Source organism: Vicugna pacos, chromosome 30, assembly GCF_048564905.1.
Source record: "Vicugna pacos chromosome 30, VicPac4, whole genome shotgun sequence".
Taxonomy (NCBI): Eukaryota; Metazoa; Chordata; class Mammalia; order Artiodactyla; family Camelidae; genus Vicugna; species Vicugna pacos.
This window is the reverse complement of record NC_133016.1, coordinates 1715990-1729294: the sequence shown is the minus strand read 5'-3', so window position 1 is coordinate 1729294 and position 13305 is coordinate 1715990. Positions and strand designations below refer to the sequence as shown.

Sequence of the window (13305 nt, the reverse complement as noted above, 5' to 3'; positions counted from 1 at the left end):
GGGGGTCCGACACTGGACCATGTGCCCAGGTTTTCCTCTATTTTCTGAGAACTGTCTTGGCCCTGAGTGGACTGGCCCCCTCCCTGTCCTTTAAACAAGGTGAGTATGTGCGTTTCATATTATTAAAACTCATCTCTGCTGTGAGACAGTTAACGGAGCACTGGGTTGCTAATAATATTTCGCGTGAGAATCACGCATACCAGCTTTGAACGCTGAAAGCAGAACTATATATTTTGGTGAGTTTTATAACAAATACATTGGTCACCAGTCTTTTGAGGGAAAAATAACTTAGATCTTCTAAGGAACACATGAAGTTGGTAAACTGTATTCCAGTTCTTGGAATCTGGGGTCAGAACTGTTCATGAAAAAGGCAATTGCTGCTCTACAGCCCTCAGCACAGAGCTACGCATCCCACAAGCACTGACTGCTTGTCAAATTAACACGGCGACTGGATCACTTTTAACACAGAGCTGAACACATGGAACAGACGTTAAGTAAGAGCAGCCATCATGAAACCTCACGATTATTTTGTTACATATGCTTTGGAGAGTGACTGGATGAGGCCTTGGACTTGGCTCTGCCCAGGAGGCTCTGCCGTAGCCACGCGGCTGCAGCAGCGTTGCTGTGTCGCAGCTGCAATGGTCTTCTAGTAAAATGGCAGGGCAGTCAGTCATGTTTTCATACATTAGCTAAAAAATTCTGAATTTAAAGCCACTACTGTATGTAATAGCACCTGAGAAACAAATATTAGTTATAAATTTAGCAAAGCATGTATAGGATCTTTATGCAAAAACCAGAAAATGCTGGTGGAAGAAATCAAAGATGACAAACAAGTGGAGAGACACACTATATTCACAGAGCAGAAGACTCAGTGTGGCAAAGATACCAGTTCTCCCTAGACTGACCTACAGGCTTAATGCACAGATTTATCTGTGTTCACGAAGGACCGAAAAGCCAGACTTGTTAACATTTTACACTTATTTGCCATGCCTGGTGTCTCTGGGTTCATGTCTATCCTGTTCCAAGTCCCTCATTTACTTTGCAGGTGATTAAAAGGCACAGGAGGAATTCGAAGATCAGTCTTCCTGTAGGGTAAGAACCAGGCGGGAGGGAGCGGCCATCACCCTGACGTGGGCGGTCAGACAAGATGGGACCTGAGATGCGGACCCCACCCCACGCCCACCCGTCTACACTTGCGGTCAGGACATTAACACAGGGACTCCGAAACACACGCAGCTGAGTATCTCAATAAACGAAACTAGAAAAAAAATTTAAAAAAATGAAAACCTCTCAGTCGTTCAGAAAAATAATATTACGTGAAGATTTGGAACAAAATCGTTCGTGGAAGAAACCCTACAGGTGAAGGAAGACCTTGGTTCACACTCTGATGCCCACGTGCAGACCTGGCTTCCCGCAGGCGGGAGCCCCTGAGATGTGGACAGTGACCACAGTGACACGGTGGCACGTGCACTGACATGTTACCCTTTTCTGTGTCATGATTAACAAAACAGCAATAAACGTCGTGATGGCCTATGAAATAACAGTGTGCTAAAAAACTTACACACTATGGGAGGAAGGCCACGGGATAAAGGACCGCTACGCCATTGATTTTTAACATGAATTGCTTTCCGTTGGCCTGTTTCACTCACTGCTGTTTTTGAAAAATGACTGTGTTCCCTCCACTTGTGTTAACGTCCTTTGCCAGCGGGAGGAGCTCGTGCACTTGGCTTCTGGGCGGCTTTCGCGCGCACACACCCCCCCCCCCACTACGGCCCCCACCCCCACCCCAACACCAGGGAGGATTTTTAACTGTTTTCCAATTTGCTGGAGAGCTGGGAGTTCTTAAACTGGCGAATAATAACGGGAGATTAGTTTTCGCCTGATGCATCCGAAGATGGATGGTCTTCAGATGGGGGAGAGATCCATTCCCTGAGTGAGCGGCTGTTTTATGGAAACAGGGACAAGGCGTTTGTCTGCGCCATCACTTGTGTTTGGATTTGACTGGAACAAATTGATGGAGTTATTCCCGCTCAGAGGAAAATGCTGTTATCTTGAAAAAAAATGAATATTCACTGTGCCTGCGGTTTTGTGCTTCCGGGAAAAGAGAGTTCTAGTTCTTAATTTGTTTCCTGTCTGAGAGAGGAATTTAAAGTCTTCCCTGAATCCACCATCAGAATGCCAACGACCCGAATCATAGCAAGCGCGCGGTTCCGGGACGGGTCCCCGCTCTGTTTCACACTCGCGGGCCCTGTGCCCTCCCTGCTGGGCACCAGGAGACCGGACCCCCTCCCCTCCCTCTGCCAAGCATTAATGTCCTTGCCTCTCTCTTCTGGAAGAATGACTCGGATGAGGACAAAGGAGGCAAGAGAACAGTAACAAATCATCAGCTACCCAGGCACAAATAACGCAGCCGGAGGGCTCGCGGTGGTCGCGCTGGCACCGCCGGCCCGTCAGGACCAGCTCTCATTCTGGTGCTTTAAAACCCAAGCTCCAAAATCCTGCCTGTCTCTTACGTCGGCACCTAATGACAAAGTGTCCATGATGATGTGATGCCCCGGGTGCGGGGCAAGGTGAGGGCCACCAAATGCCCGCAGGTCACAGGTGTCACCCAGCGGACGCTTTGTCCCTCCACGCTGACTCCGGGCCCGTCACCCGCCAGTTTGGGGGAAACTGCTCCTGCAAACACAATGCGTACCTGACAAGGAGTGTTGGTAACACGTGCTCCGTCTTTTCCACGTGATGTGAACAGAGATGCGCTCCGCGCGGAGCGGCTGTTTGGAAACCTCTGCCCTCTTAAGACTCGGAGTCGAGCGTCTTCCTGGAGGTCGCCGACGCACGTGCCCTCACCCCGGGCTGTCTCCACTCAGCCCGCCGACGGCCCTGGGTCTGTTACTGAGGCGGAAGCCCCATAAAAAGACCGGCAGGACCCCGAGGCACGGCCGCTGCTCTCCTCCCAGCACCGGCCAGTTCCCTGGCCCAGAGCCTCTATCTCACTTTCTGCCTCTAAAGAGGCTTACTTACACCTAGAATTCTATTGGTCCCCTGAGCTCACGTCTGATTGGTTATTTCTTTCACTCCTGATTGGTTATTACTCTCACTTCTGATTGGTTATTACTCTCACTCCTGATTGGTTATTAATCTCACTTCTGATTGGTCCACTTCCCTAACTTCTGATTGGTCCATTTGTAGTGCTTCATTTGCATGGAGCTCAGTCCTGATTGGTGTATTTCTACAAAGCTTGTTCCTGGTTGGTCAACTTCTGTTGTACTTTATTTACATATGATGTTGCAAAGTGTAAACTGACAGCCTATAAAAGGCCTGTGTAAACCTACAGACCGGTGTCCAGAGCTTGAAGTGTTAGCTCTTCTGGGCCTGGTGGTGTAGTAAAGCTGAGTTCTCCAACTCTGTCGGTGCTGCTTGGTATCTTCTCCGGATCCAGGTTGCTGTCACAACTGAGCTGTAACAGAGCTGTAACGCATTCTTTTGCTACATATCTATAGATGCAGATAATTTCTGAACAGCCTTCAGACTTCAGTAGACACCTAACTCCTGACGGGAAATCTACCGAGGCCCCAGGCAGCTGTTTGGCTCAGCGATGGGTACTGATGCCAGGGCAGAGCCTGGCCCACAGTGGCCTCTCTGTGGACCTGTCTCGGATGGGTCCAGTCATCTGGTGACTCAGAGCAGTGACAAGTTTCTTCCTGGCACTTTCTGAATCAAGTCTCTCACACAAGTTCTAGGAATGCATGGTTCTCCATATGTCCCCCGAAGAATCTAGTGTGAAAAAGGAGCAAAAACAGCGATGCCACCTGCCTTTAAACCCTGGGGTGGACACATCAGTGTTTTCACCCTTGTGGGTCTTAGACCAAAAGCGCTGCTCAGGGCCACCCCTCGTCCTCCGGGTGTGGACGGTGTTCTTGGAGGGGTTGGGGGAAGAGCTTGCCGGGTCTGCTCCCTTGCAGTCCGGCTCCCAGTGTTCGGCGGCCCTGCCAGGTGAGATCCCCGCGGAGCCTGTGTGGATGAGAGGAGATGCTCCCAACCCAGAGGTCCCAGCAGGTGAGAAAGCACGGAGCAGCCACGTGAGCAAAGGGAGGTAACAGAGAAGGATGGACTTCCACAAAGTTGTGTTCCTTTCTTTCAAAGTTTGTAGGTAGACTTCACACCTGGTGCAGGTGGGATGAGCTGGAAATAACAATGTGCTCGGAAAGAAGAAAAAGAAAGCATTGTGGTGACGTTGGTTAGAGACAGTCGGAGAACTGGGACGTGTGGTTGCCACTCTTCGCTGCAGAACGAGCCCTGGTCTCCTGGCAAACGCTGGGGGTTGGATGCAGCGGGCGCAAGTCTAGTTAGAGACACGAGATTTTTCAGGTTTGCTGCTGTTTTAAAGGATGAAACCTGGGGGCTGGTCAGCTCCCACATTCAGTGGAAAAGTAATGCCTCAACCCAAGCGAGCAGAACTGAACTGTCTGCCACCTTCTGGTTTGTCTGTGTGATTGGAAGCGCCCCACCCACCAGCTGTCCCCAAACGCATGGCTTTGCCACTTGTCCCATCACGCTACGGACTGAAGAGGCAGGACCGTGCGCGCATCCACGAAGAGCCATTGAGGACACATGCCTTCACGAGGTGGTCTCCCTGGTGGTCTAGAGACAGAGGGAGGAAAGGGATTTGCATTTCACTTCCCCCACCCCGTAGAGGAACTTTTGATTCCGCAGGACTCAAGAAACTCAGATCCAGGCAGCTGAGTGGTTTGTCTTGTTAATCTGTTTGGAACCGCAGACAATCATGGTGTCGCTGTTTTTCCTAACTGCCCATGACAAGGAAGGACAATAGAGCAAGACCTGGGGTCACAAAGTGATTTCTTTACTTGTGACAATGGTGACAAAGCCAAGTAATGCTTCTCCCGGATTCTTTTCTTCGTCTTCGAGAGCCATGCAATGTAGCTCACCATGAGGCGGATGGACTTCTGCCCACTTTCTCTGGCTTCGCACTTCTGTGGCTTATACTAACCCTTGACACCCTTCAGGAACCTGCTGAATTGGTGTCCCGTCCTCAGGCACCCCTCACGGGGCAGCAGTCTGAGTGGCTTCTGTCGAGCAGTTCCACTAAATGGCTCTCCTCCACGCTCGCTGGCCTTGCCGACTTCCCACCGTGTCGCTGGTGAGAGGTGACAGGGTCTGTCCACCCGGCCACCTCTTTGTAGCCCTTTGGAAGGAAGGAAGGAGCAGTTTCAAGTCCCCCCTGGGCAATGGGCCCAGATGCTGGGCTGGGGGGCCTGTAACATAAGTGTGAAAGACCAGAGCATGTGGTGACAAGGGCACAAGCTTGCAGAAGACGCGGCCCGTCTGCGCGGAAGCCGCGCGCGCTGACGTCACTCCCTTTCCGGGATGGTGCCGTGGCGTGGCCTGTCCCCTCCCCGCTCCCCGGCCCGCGGCGCTCTGGCAGGTTCCGCAGGTCGCTGGGCCCCGAGCCCCCCCACCCCCGCCTCTCAGCCACACCCATCGATTTGTTTGCGTGTTTTTGGCGGCGGCAGTTGCTCCGCTCCCGCTCAGACGGCGCCCAGCGTGTCCGGGACGGGGGTCAGGTTTCCCCCGCAAGGGCGAGGCGCTTAGGCTTCGCGATCTGGGCAGAACTCCCTTCTGTCTGAATGACCTTGCGGGTCACCCTGCAGTTCGGCCCTTGGTGAGTTCAAGAGTGCGTTTGTTCCCGAATCCCTGACTCGGTGCGTTTGAGGCCGTGGGCTTGTCCTTTCTTCACGGTGTCGGCCGCAGGCAGCTCGGTCACTGGGCAGACTCAGGGGCAGACGGAAAATTTCAGTGACCCGGCGACCGTTCTGATGACACATTTCTTCTCAGACGCTGGGACCGAGGTGGCTGGCGGGGCGTGGGGCCGGCTGGTGAGGGTGGCCTGTGTGTCCCTGAAGCTCCGCTCGGTGGGGCGGTCGCTCGGCTGTGACTAGAGGGACCGGTTTGGTTTCCAAGCTGGAGACTCCGTGCTCCTGGCGGAACGTGAAGTGAACGCCGGGGGCAGGCGCGCGACGGCTTCTGTCTCTGAAATGAGGAAACAGAAGCCCCCGGCCTCCTTGGGAGCAAGGGCTTTGCCTCCGGGGACGCCGCTCAAGGGCTGGATTCACAGGCCTCTGGGTGGTGACACAGCAAGACTTCATGAGCCATGGGAGTGAGGTCGCCCTGGGCACAGAAGCACTGCAAGTCGGCATTACGGTCAGTGCTCTGCTGGCTCAGCGGACACCGCAGGGACGGAGCATTTTCTGATGGAGGTTTAACCTCAGGCGGGCACCTCCATGGCCGATTTCCAGCTCTCGGCCCAGTGAGTGTATGTGATGGAGGCCGTGGAGGTGGATGGGGCCCCGGCTGGAGTGGGACGCTGCTGTCAGGTGGGTCCCATCTTGTCCGGTCTCATGCGCGGCTGCCCGGGGCCTCCCTACCAGGAGCGTTGCTTGACGCATGGCAGGCCCTTCCATCTTGTCTGGGAAGCCTGGAGAGCTTGCGTTCGGAGGAACGGGCTCCTCCTCCCTGCAGGGAAGGCTCCCCGCTGTTACCCCCACTCAGGGCAGCAGAGCTGGTGCTGAGAGCGAAGTTCTTGAACGTGAAATCTGGGGGGCTTTCTTGGGTCTCCTTCCAAGATGGTGGGAGGCAGGGATGGATGTTGGCGGTGATCGCTCCGACCTTTTCCCTTTGCTCCCAGGCACCCATTAAAGGCCTCGGTGTGTGTACAGCATGTAGAGGGCTTTCCAACATAAACATCAAGATAACATCTCAGTAGAGGCAGAAACCAGTCATACAGGATGCCTTTTCTTGGCTTGGAATTCAACTGTTCCCTCGCACAAGATGACAGCCAGCAGTTTAAAGGCCGCAGAGTCTGGAAGACTTATTTTGGAAGGAGACGCCAAGTTGCAACAGGCTTTCCAGCAAGTGAAGGCCACGGCTGGGTGCGGCTGTGCTGGGGGGCAGCTCCTGGGGCGGGGGGCAGACTAGACCACCGGCCCCGCTCAGGGAGACATGAGGTCCAAGGACAGCCAGCTGGCCTGCCCACTCGCGTCAGCACGGTCCCCGAGGAACTTGATCTGCTCTGGGTCCCCACGGCCAGACCTCCAGGCCCATCCAAACCACCCAGCTCTGGTCAGAGCCACACACTTAGAAATTATGAAATCCGATTCAGAAGACTGGAAGACTGACTAGGAGGGAAGTCTCGGGGTGGCCTTCCTGTGGGAGGGACGCCCAGGTACCGAGGCTGTGTTTTCTCTGAGCAGAACAAGACCCCACAAGCCTGAGGCACGTGATGTCGCCCTGGGCACTCAACGGAGAGAGGTGCGCTGTCACTCGGCTGAGGAAGTCCCTGGAGGTTTGAGGAAAGGGCTGCTGGCGCCTTTGTCTTCAAAGAAATGTTCGCCATTGTCACTTGACACCTATATCTTCTGGTGAGGAAATCGAGGTCTGAGAGCAGAAACCCAAAGGCCGAGGGCCAGAGCTGGTGGGGTGGGGACGCGGCCTCGCAGGGGCTGCGCTCAGCGGCTCCGGTCCCTGTGGGAGGCAGGCTGATGCCGGTCTTTCCCAGCACAAGGAGTGGGGGTCCTCTTTCTCTGCATCAGCACAGGCCCCCAGCGGCAGGACAGACAGTTATTTTTGCTACGGTTGCCGCTTTCCAGGCCAGAAAAGGCAGCTCAGAGCAGACGACACGAGGCTGAGCCCAGGAATCAGACCTGCAACCCGGCGCCGATTCTCACTCTGCGCTTCTCCAGGTACCGAGAGTCTAACTCCTTCACCCCCGAGTGCCCTGGGGATGGTTGGCTGTGGGTTCAGAGCCAGGCAGGCGACTCTGGACAAACCTCTGGGTGCACCTGACGACCAGGTGGCTGGACAGGGACAGTGTTCTCTCCAGGCCGGCGAGGACCAGATCCCAGGGGCCGCAGGACGGAGGCAGAGGGACTTCAAGGGGAACCAATCAGAGCAGCCGAGGGGCAGGAGCTGCGTGCGGCTGTCCCCTGCGCTCCGGCATCTCCAGGGCCCGGACAAGCCGGCACAGGGGGGACTGGGGGTGCCGGGCCAGGCGTTTGCTCCCTGCTGCCCGCTCAGGGCGCCCTTCCAGCTCCTTCCACCCACAGGCACCAGGCGCTCTGCGTTATGCGCTCTGGGAGGCCCAGCCACGCGGGGCCGGGGTGGCCCAATAAGGGAGCGGAAGGAAGAGGCTCTGCCGCCCTCACCCGGGGCCGACGTCCCCGCTGTGTGTCCTCCGCCTCTTCTCCACCTCGGAACCATGCTTTCCCAGCTTGCTTCGGGGGCCTCAGGTGCAATTTCATTTGCGTCCTGGGGCTCCCCTCCCCCCTCCCACAGGCACGTTACAGTCCCGGGAGTGTCAGCCCCGCGTCAGACTGAGACAAGGCTGACATCCCCCGGATCCGAGTCCCTGGTGGGGTGGGGGCGGGGCGGCCAGTTCCTGAAGAAGCCGGCTGCTCCCCAGTGTGGTACGTGGACTCGTGGCCGCTGGGCCTTCTCCCCCTTCCTGGGGGGTTTGTACACAGAGAGAGACGGACAGAGGGAAGGAGGGAAGTGCTGGGAGGCCCGGGCCCAGCGTGTCCGTCTGACGTCGCGCGTCCGCTGTGAGCTCCTGGAGCTCAGGGGAAGGGGGGGGGGCTGGTTCCTGGCCCGGGGCCCCTCGAGGCGGTGCTCAGCCGTGGCTTCACCCAGCGTCTCCGGCTCCTCCGAGAACCTATTTCAAGGGCCTTGGTCGTGGGATCTCAGGACAAGTAGGTTTTAAAGCCATTTAGGGTGGCCTGACCCTTCAGTCCTTTCCCCATGGCTGGTGCCATTAACTCCTCCCTCCGATAAAGAAAAAAAAACCCCAAATGGTTTCTTGAACTAATAAAGACGCCAACATGCTGGAGGAGGACGCTGAAAATAGCTGCCAGCCCTTCTCCCAGAGGGCGGACGGCGGCCTAGTGTTTACTCGGCGGGGGTGGGGGGGGCATGAGAGCCGCGAGGCCCCACCTGCGGGAGGGAAGCCGGTGCGGAGACGCCCCCCGGAACCTGCACGCGCGGCTGGGCCCTGTGCGGGGTCTGCGGAGAGGACACGGCCGTGACGGGGGGCTTTGTGTCAACCCCTGCTCCACCTCGTCTTCCTGTCCCTGAATCCACGTGTGAGCCCCGCCCCCAGACACGCACACGGCCGCCTAGTCCGTCCACACCTTCCGGGCTCTTCCAGTGTGTTCCCTCAAGCCCACCCGGACCCCGTGAGGGCCGGGGGGGACCGTGAGAGGACAGATGACAAAGGCGAAGGCCTGTGACTGACGGCCTGCAGGCGCCCCGCCCCTCACGCTGCGTCCGCAGCCCGAGCGGGAGCCATATGGCGCTGCTGTGTGGAGCTCCCGTTTCTCTCTGGCTGGGTTTGTTAAGTGGAGGCACAGTGGTCTGTCCAGGATGAAGACATGGGGGTCAGGGCTGCAGCTTTTCCCCGCAAAGAGAAGAGTCAGCATTCTGTCGAGCAGTCTTAACGTCCGCTCAACACCGAAGTCCTGGCCCCCGCCCTCCTGCTCTGCACCCGGGACTGGTGGTGAAGTGGGGCTTCTGGGTGGAGCCGCTCTGCTTTCTGATGGTGGAGGAGAGAAGGGGGCTCTGGGTGGCTTCAGGGCAAAGGGAACATGTGGGTGTCTTTTTGGGGACCTCTGCCCTCCCCGAACCCTGTCCCCCCACCATGTTACAGGGTGACAGTGAGCCTGGGGACCCTGGGCCCTCCCAGGAGGGCCATCCGGCTCGGCTTCCTCTTGGCCAAGTCCAGACCAAGCCGAGGCCCAAGGGCCCCAGAGATTATGGGCCCCCAGGGGGCGGGCCCTCAGCACCTTCCTGGGGGTGGGGGTGCGTGCTTTAAAGGAAAGCCACGAGAGAAGAGCCCCCTGCACAGTGAGCATGAGAAACAGCAGAAGCACAACTAGTGGGGGCGGCGGCGCCCCAACCCTCTGCAGCCGTCCAGGTGCGGACTCATCCCCGCCGCCCGGTGGCCTGACGGACAAGCCCCTCCCACGCAGCCAGCAGCCCCGTCACTGCTCAGTGTCCGGGGTGATGGTGGTGCAGGGTCCTGAGTGCCGGCCTCCTACCGCCCTGCCTGGGAGCCCGGCGAGCCCGCTGGCCTTTGTAGAGCTGCTCGTCCCCGGGATCAGCTGGGGTTGGGCATCCTGCAGCCCCTGCAGTCACATCATCACATGGGGGTGGTGACAGCTGCCCCTCCCCTCCAGAGGTCTGTGGATGCCCCTCTGGCCTGTCTTCGTCCCTTCTCCCAGCCCCTCCTCTGATGCCTTTAAAGAGGGACGATCCACCATCAGGATTCCCTGGGCCCCACTGCTCAGCCCTGGGGCTGCATCAAGGGCCAGAAGCCGCCCTCCTGTTTCGTGTTCCAGCATGTGCTTTCAACCTTGTTCTCAGGTTAAGAAGGCAGGTGGGGCACAGGCCGTTTGTGCTGGGACAGCAGGCGCCCAGATGGGAGTCCCCATGGGGCTGTGCCCCCCGGCCCGCATGACCAGCATCTGGCCCAGGCTTGGTCCCATGCCTCTCCTAGGGCTGTTTTGCCCCTGCTGTCCACGCGATCTCCCCACAGTCCCTATGGGCTTGGAAGAGCAGTGGGAGGGGGGCAGGTCCCAGGGCTCGCCCTCCACCCCAGGGCACTTGGGGGATGTGGCGCAAGAGCCAGCTCCTCTCAGACTTGCTGAGCGCTCCGGGTCTGCCCGGCGTTGGCTTTCCCAGGAGACGGGGCGGCGGGTCAAGGCTCACTCCCAGGGCTTGTCCTCGCAGGACCCACCCTGAATCAAGAGAGGATGTCTTCCTCCGCGGCCACGAGGTGCCACTGCGCGTGGGCGGGGGACGCTCACCTTACCTGGTACATGTTGCACAGCCCGGGCGGCCGGCGGGCAGGAGCGGACGGCGGGCTCCTGCTCTGCGTGAGCCACGGGACCTGCCGGGCGGGGGGGACAGAGTGGCCAGTTGAGTCCACGTGGGCGCCGTGGGTGGAGCCCCCGGGCCTCCTGCAGGTATGCCCCTGACCTGCTGGCCACACCCCGGGCAGGTGCGGACGGTGAGTGGGGAATGAGGGTGCGTGACCACAATGGAAGATGGACCCGCAAGAGCCTACAGAATCGGGGGACCCGGGGAAGATGGCGGGGGACAATCCCCAGGGACTCTGGGAAGGAAGGATGGCAGAAAAAAAGGAGCAGGAAGGAAGGTTTCGGAAACGATCCGTTTAGAGCCTATTCTGTTGCTAATTATGTGACCAAAGTTTCTTAAAAACATAGCTGGCACCAGACATGGAAGATTTCCAAGACGGCAAGTCCAGCAAGCCTCTGCCAGGCCACCTGACGGGCGCAAAGGCTTTCTGAAGCCTATCTGGAGTAACTTTTACACTCGGTTTTATTTGTGGAGTCTTATTTTTTCCTTTTAGAGCAAGTGCGTTCACATCTGCCCTGGACTTACAAGTGGAAATCATTCCTGCTCCGGGGGGGTCGTCTGCGGGGTGTCACTGTGGGCCCTCTCCGCGTGCTTCGGGGTAAAAGGAACTCATTTAAGAGCAACGCAGGGCTCAGAAGTCACTCCAGCAGACCCCTGGGGCTCCACGTTCTCCTGGACGGTCTTCCTCGTGCTTGGTGACGTTTAGGAGTGAGTATTAATAGTTTATACTCCTTCACGTGACATCTGCATTAACCTGCGCTCTGTTGTTACACAGCTTCCTAAAGAGTGTTTGCCCCTAACTGACTGCGTTTTCCCTGCCCCATCGGCTGTGAGATAGCACCTGCTGTGCCAGCCAAGTCTGAGCGATGCGGGGGGTGAATGTTATCACAGGACCAAGGTAAGTGGCCTGCAGGGAGGTCCTCTGGACTGATACACAGCGGATACCAAGAGAAAGATGGAGAGAGAGATAGAGAAGCAGCCTTACAGGGTCAAGAGATGAAGTCAGTGTCACAGGTTTCAAGAGACGTCTTTGACAGGCTACAGATGAAATGGATTTTTAAAAAACAGCTGAACGGCTGGTTATACATGGAACTAAGCAGCAGCTGTGACACAGAAAAATATTAAGGCGTTCTAGAAATGCTACTGCGAAGGGAACACGCTACAGAGTTTATTTTAAAGTGTGTCTCAGTGGATAAAGCTGTGGAGTCTCTGCCCTGATGAGGCCTGGTTGCCTCCCCCTCCCCGGGGTGAAGCCCCTCAGAAGTGGCACCTGGGCAAGTCCCTGCTGCACTGGGTCAAAAGACTTTTCTAGTTACATGTCCTCTATTTAAGACAACGTCCCTTCTAAATGAAGAGGCATCTCTTGGTGACATTTTTAGGCAGCTCTGGGGGCGGGTGTTCAGCCCCCTCTACTGCCACCCTGGCTTCCTGGGCGCTGGCGGTGCAGCCCAGGGTGGGGACGGAGCCCACCACCAGTGATTGGCTGGCTTCCTGGACCCCTCCCTGGAAGCCTGCCCCTTGGGCAGCGGTGGGAGGAGGGGGACCAGCCCTCTGCGTCTGTGGGCAAGCACACGTGTCCAGGTGTGCTCAGGACCAGAGAGGGAGGGCACCTGGGGAGGAGCCATGAGGAGGCCCCCACTGGGGCTCGGGGGAGGCAGGAGGAGCCCCTCTAGGAAACCATGTGTCCAGCTTACAGAAGAGCTCATTTTCTCTAATTCCCCCTTCACCCTGCTTTTTACTAATTTCCAGCAAAGTCAGATGACTTCCAAGCATCTCGGAATGTGGCGATGTACATAACGGAAAAATTCTAGGATAACTTGTGAAACCAGAGTGAGAGGAGAGACCTCTCCAGTTCTGAAGGCTAAATCCATACCTCAGTGATTCCCACGTGAGGTCCGGCGAGCGTGTTTTTCCCTAATGCTGAGATATTCCCTGAGATGTCAGGCTAAGCTCTCCATCACCCGAAGGATTGCCTGTTCCTTACACCAAAAGGAAAGTCAATGATGATGGAAAGAAATGACATAAAATGGAAATGACTTTAGAAGGCGGTGAGTTAGAACCGGGGTCTGCTGGCAGGATGCGTGGTCCAGACTAATGGAAGGAAATCATGTCTCTGCTCCTATTTCTATTTCAACAACCCCAAGCTTGCCGTCGACCGCAGACCCTCCCTGGCACCCTTCAAGGAGCCAGTCTGCCTCCCCTTTTAGGTTCATCCTCGAGTGCTTCTTCCCCCCTCGTAGTCCCCTCCCAGGGAGCACAGTCACTCAATAAATGCTGCTGAGAAGTCCTGTGCCCCCGACACACAAGACAATGGTCACTTCCCCCGACAGGTGCAGGGCTGTGCTCTGAAAGGAACAC

General features: G+C 57.0%; 2 protein-coding genes across 7 annotated transcripts in view; one reads left to right on the top strand and one right to left on the bottom strand.

The window, feature by feature from the left end:
• The window catches only part of MBP (myelin basic protein), an 81146-nt gene that overhangs the window by 8555 nt on the left and 59286 nt on the right, over positions 1-13305 (bottom strand). For 3 of the 6 annotated variants that reach the window (XM_072952409.1, XM_072952408.1, XM_072952407.1), the window contains exon 5: positions 10880-10957. The exons of the other annotated variants lie outside the window; for them this stretch is intronic. In XM_072952409.1, the coding sequence (XP_072808510.1) occupies positions 10880-10957 (78 nt within the window). The remainder of the gene's footprint in view (positions 1-10879; positions 10958-13305) is intronic. 6 annotated transcript variants of the gene reach the window in all.
• Positions 7412-8856, top strand: LOC116277723 (uncharacterized). Its single transcript, XM_031672348.2, has 2 exons — positions 7412-7436; positions 7665-8856. The coding sequence occupies exon 2, from the start codon at positions 7799-7801 to the stop codon at positions 8771-8773; it is 975 nt and encodes a 324-aa protein (XP_031528208.1). The 5' UTR covers positions 7412-7436; positions 7665-7798; the 3' UTR covers positions 8774-8856.

Coding starts and splice junctions, on each gene's coding strand:
- LOC116277723 (XM_031672348.2), top strand. CDS start 7,799: ATGGTTGGCTGTGGGTTCAGAGCCAGGCAGGCGACTCTGGACAAACCT.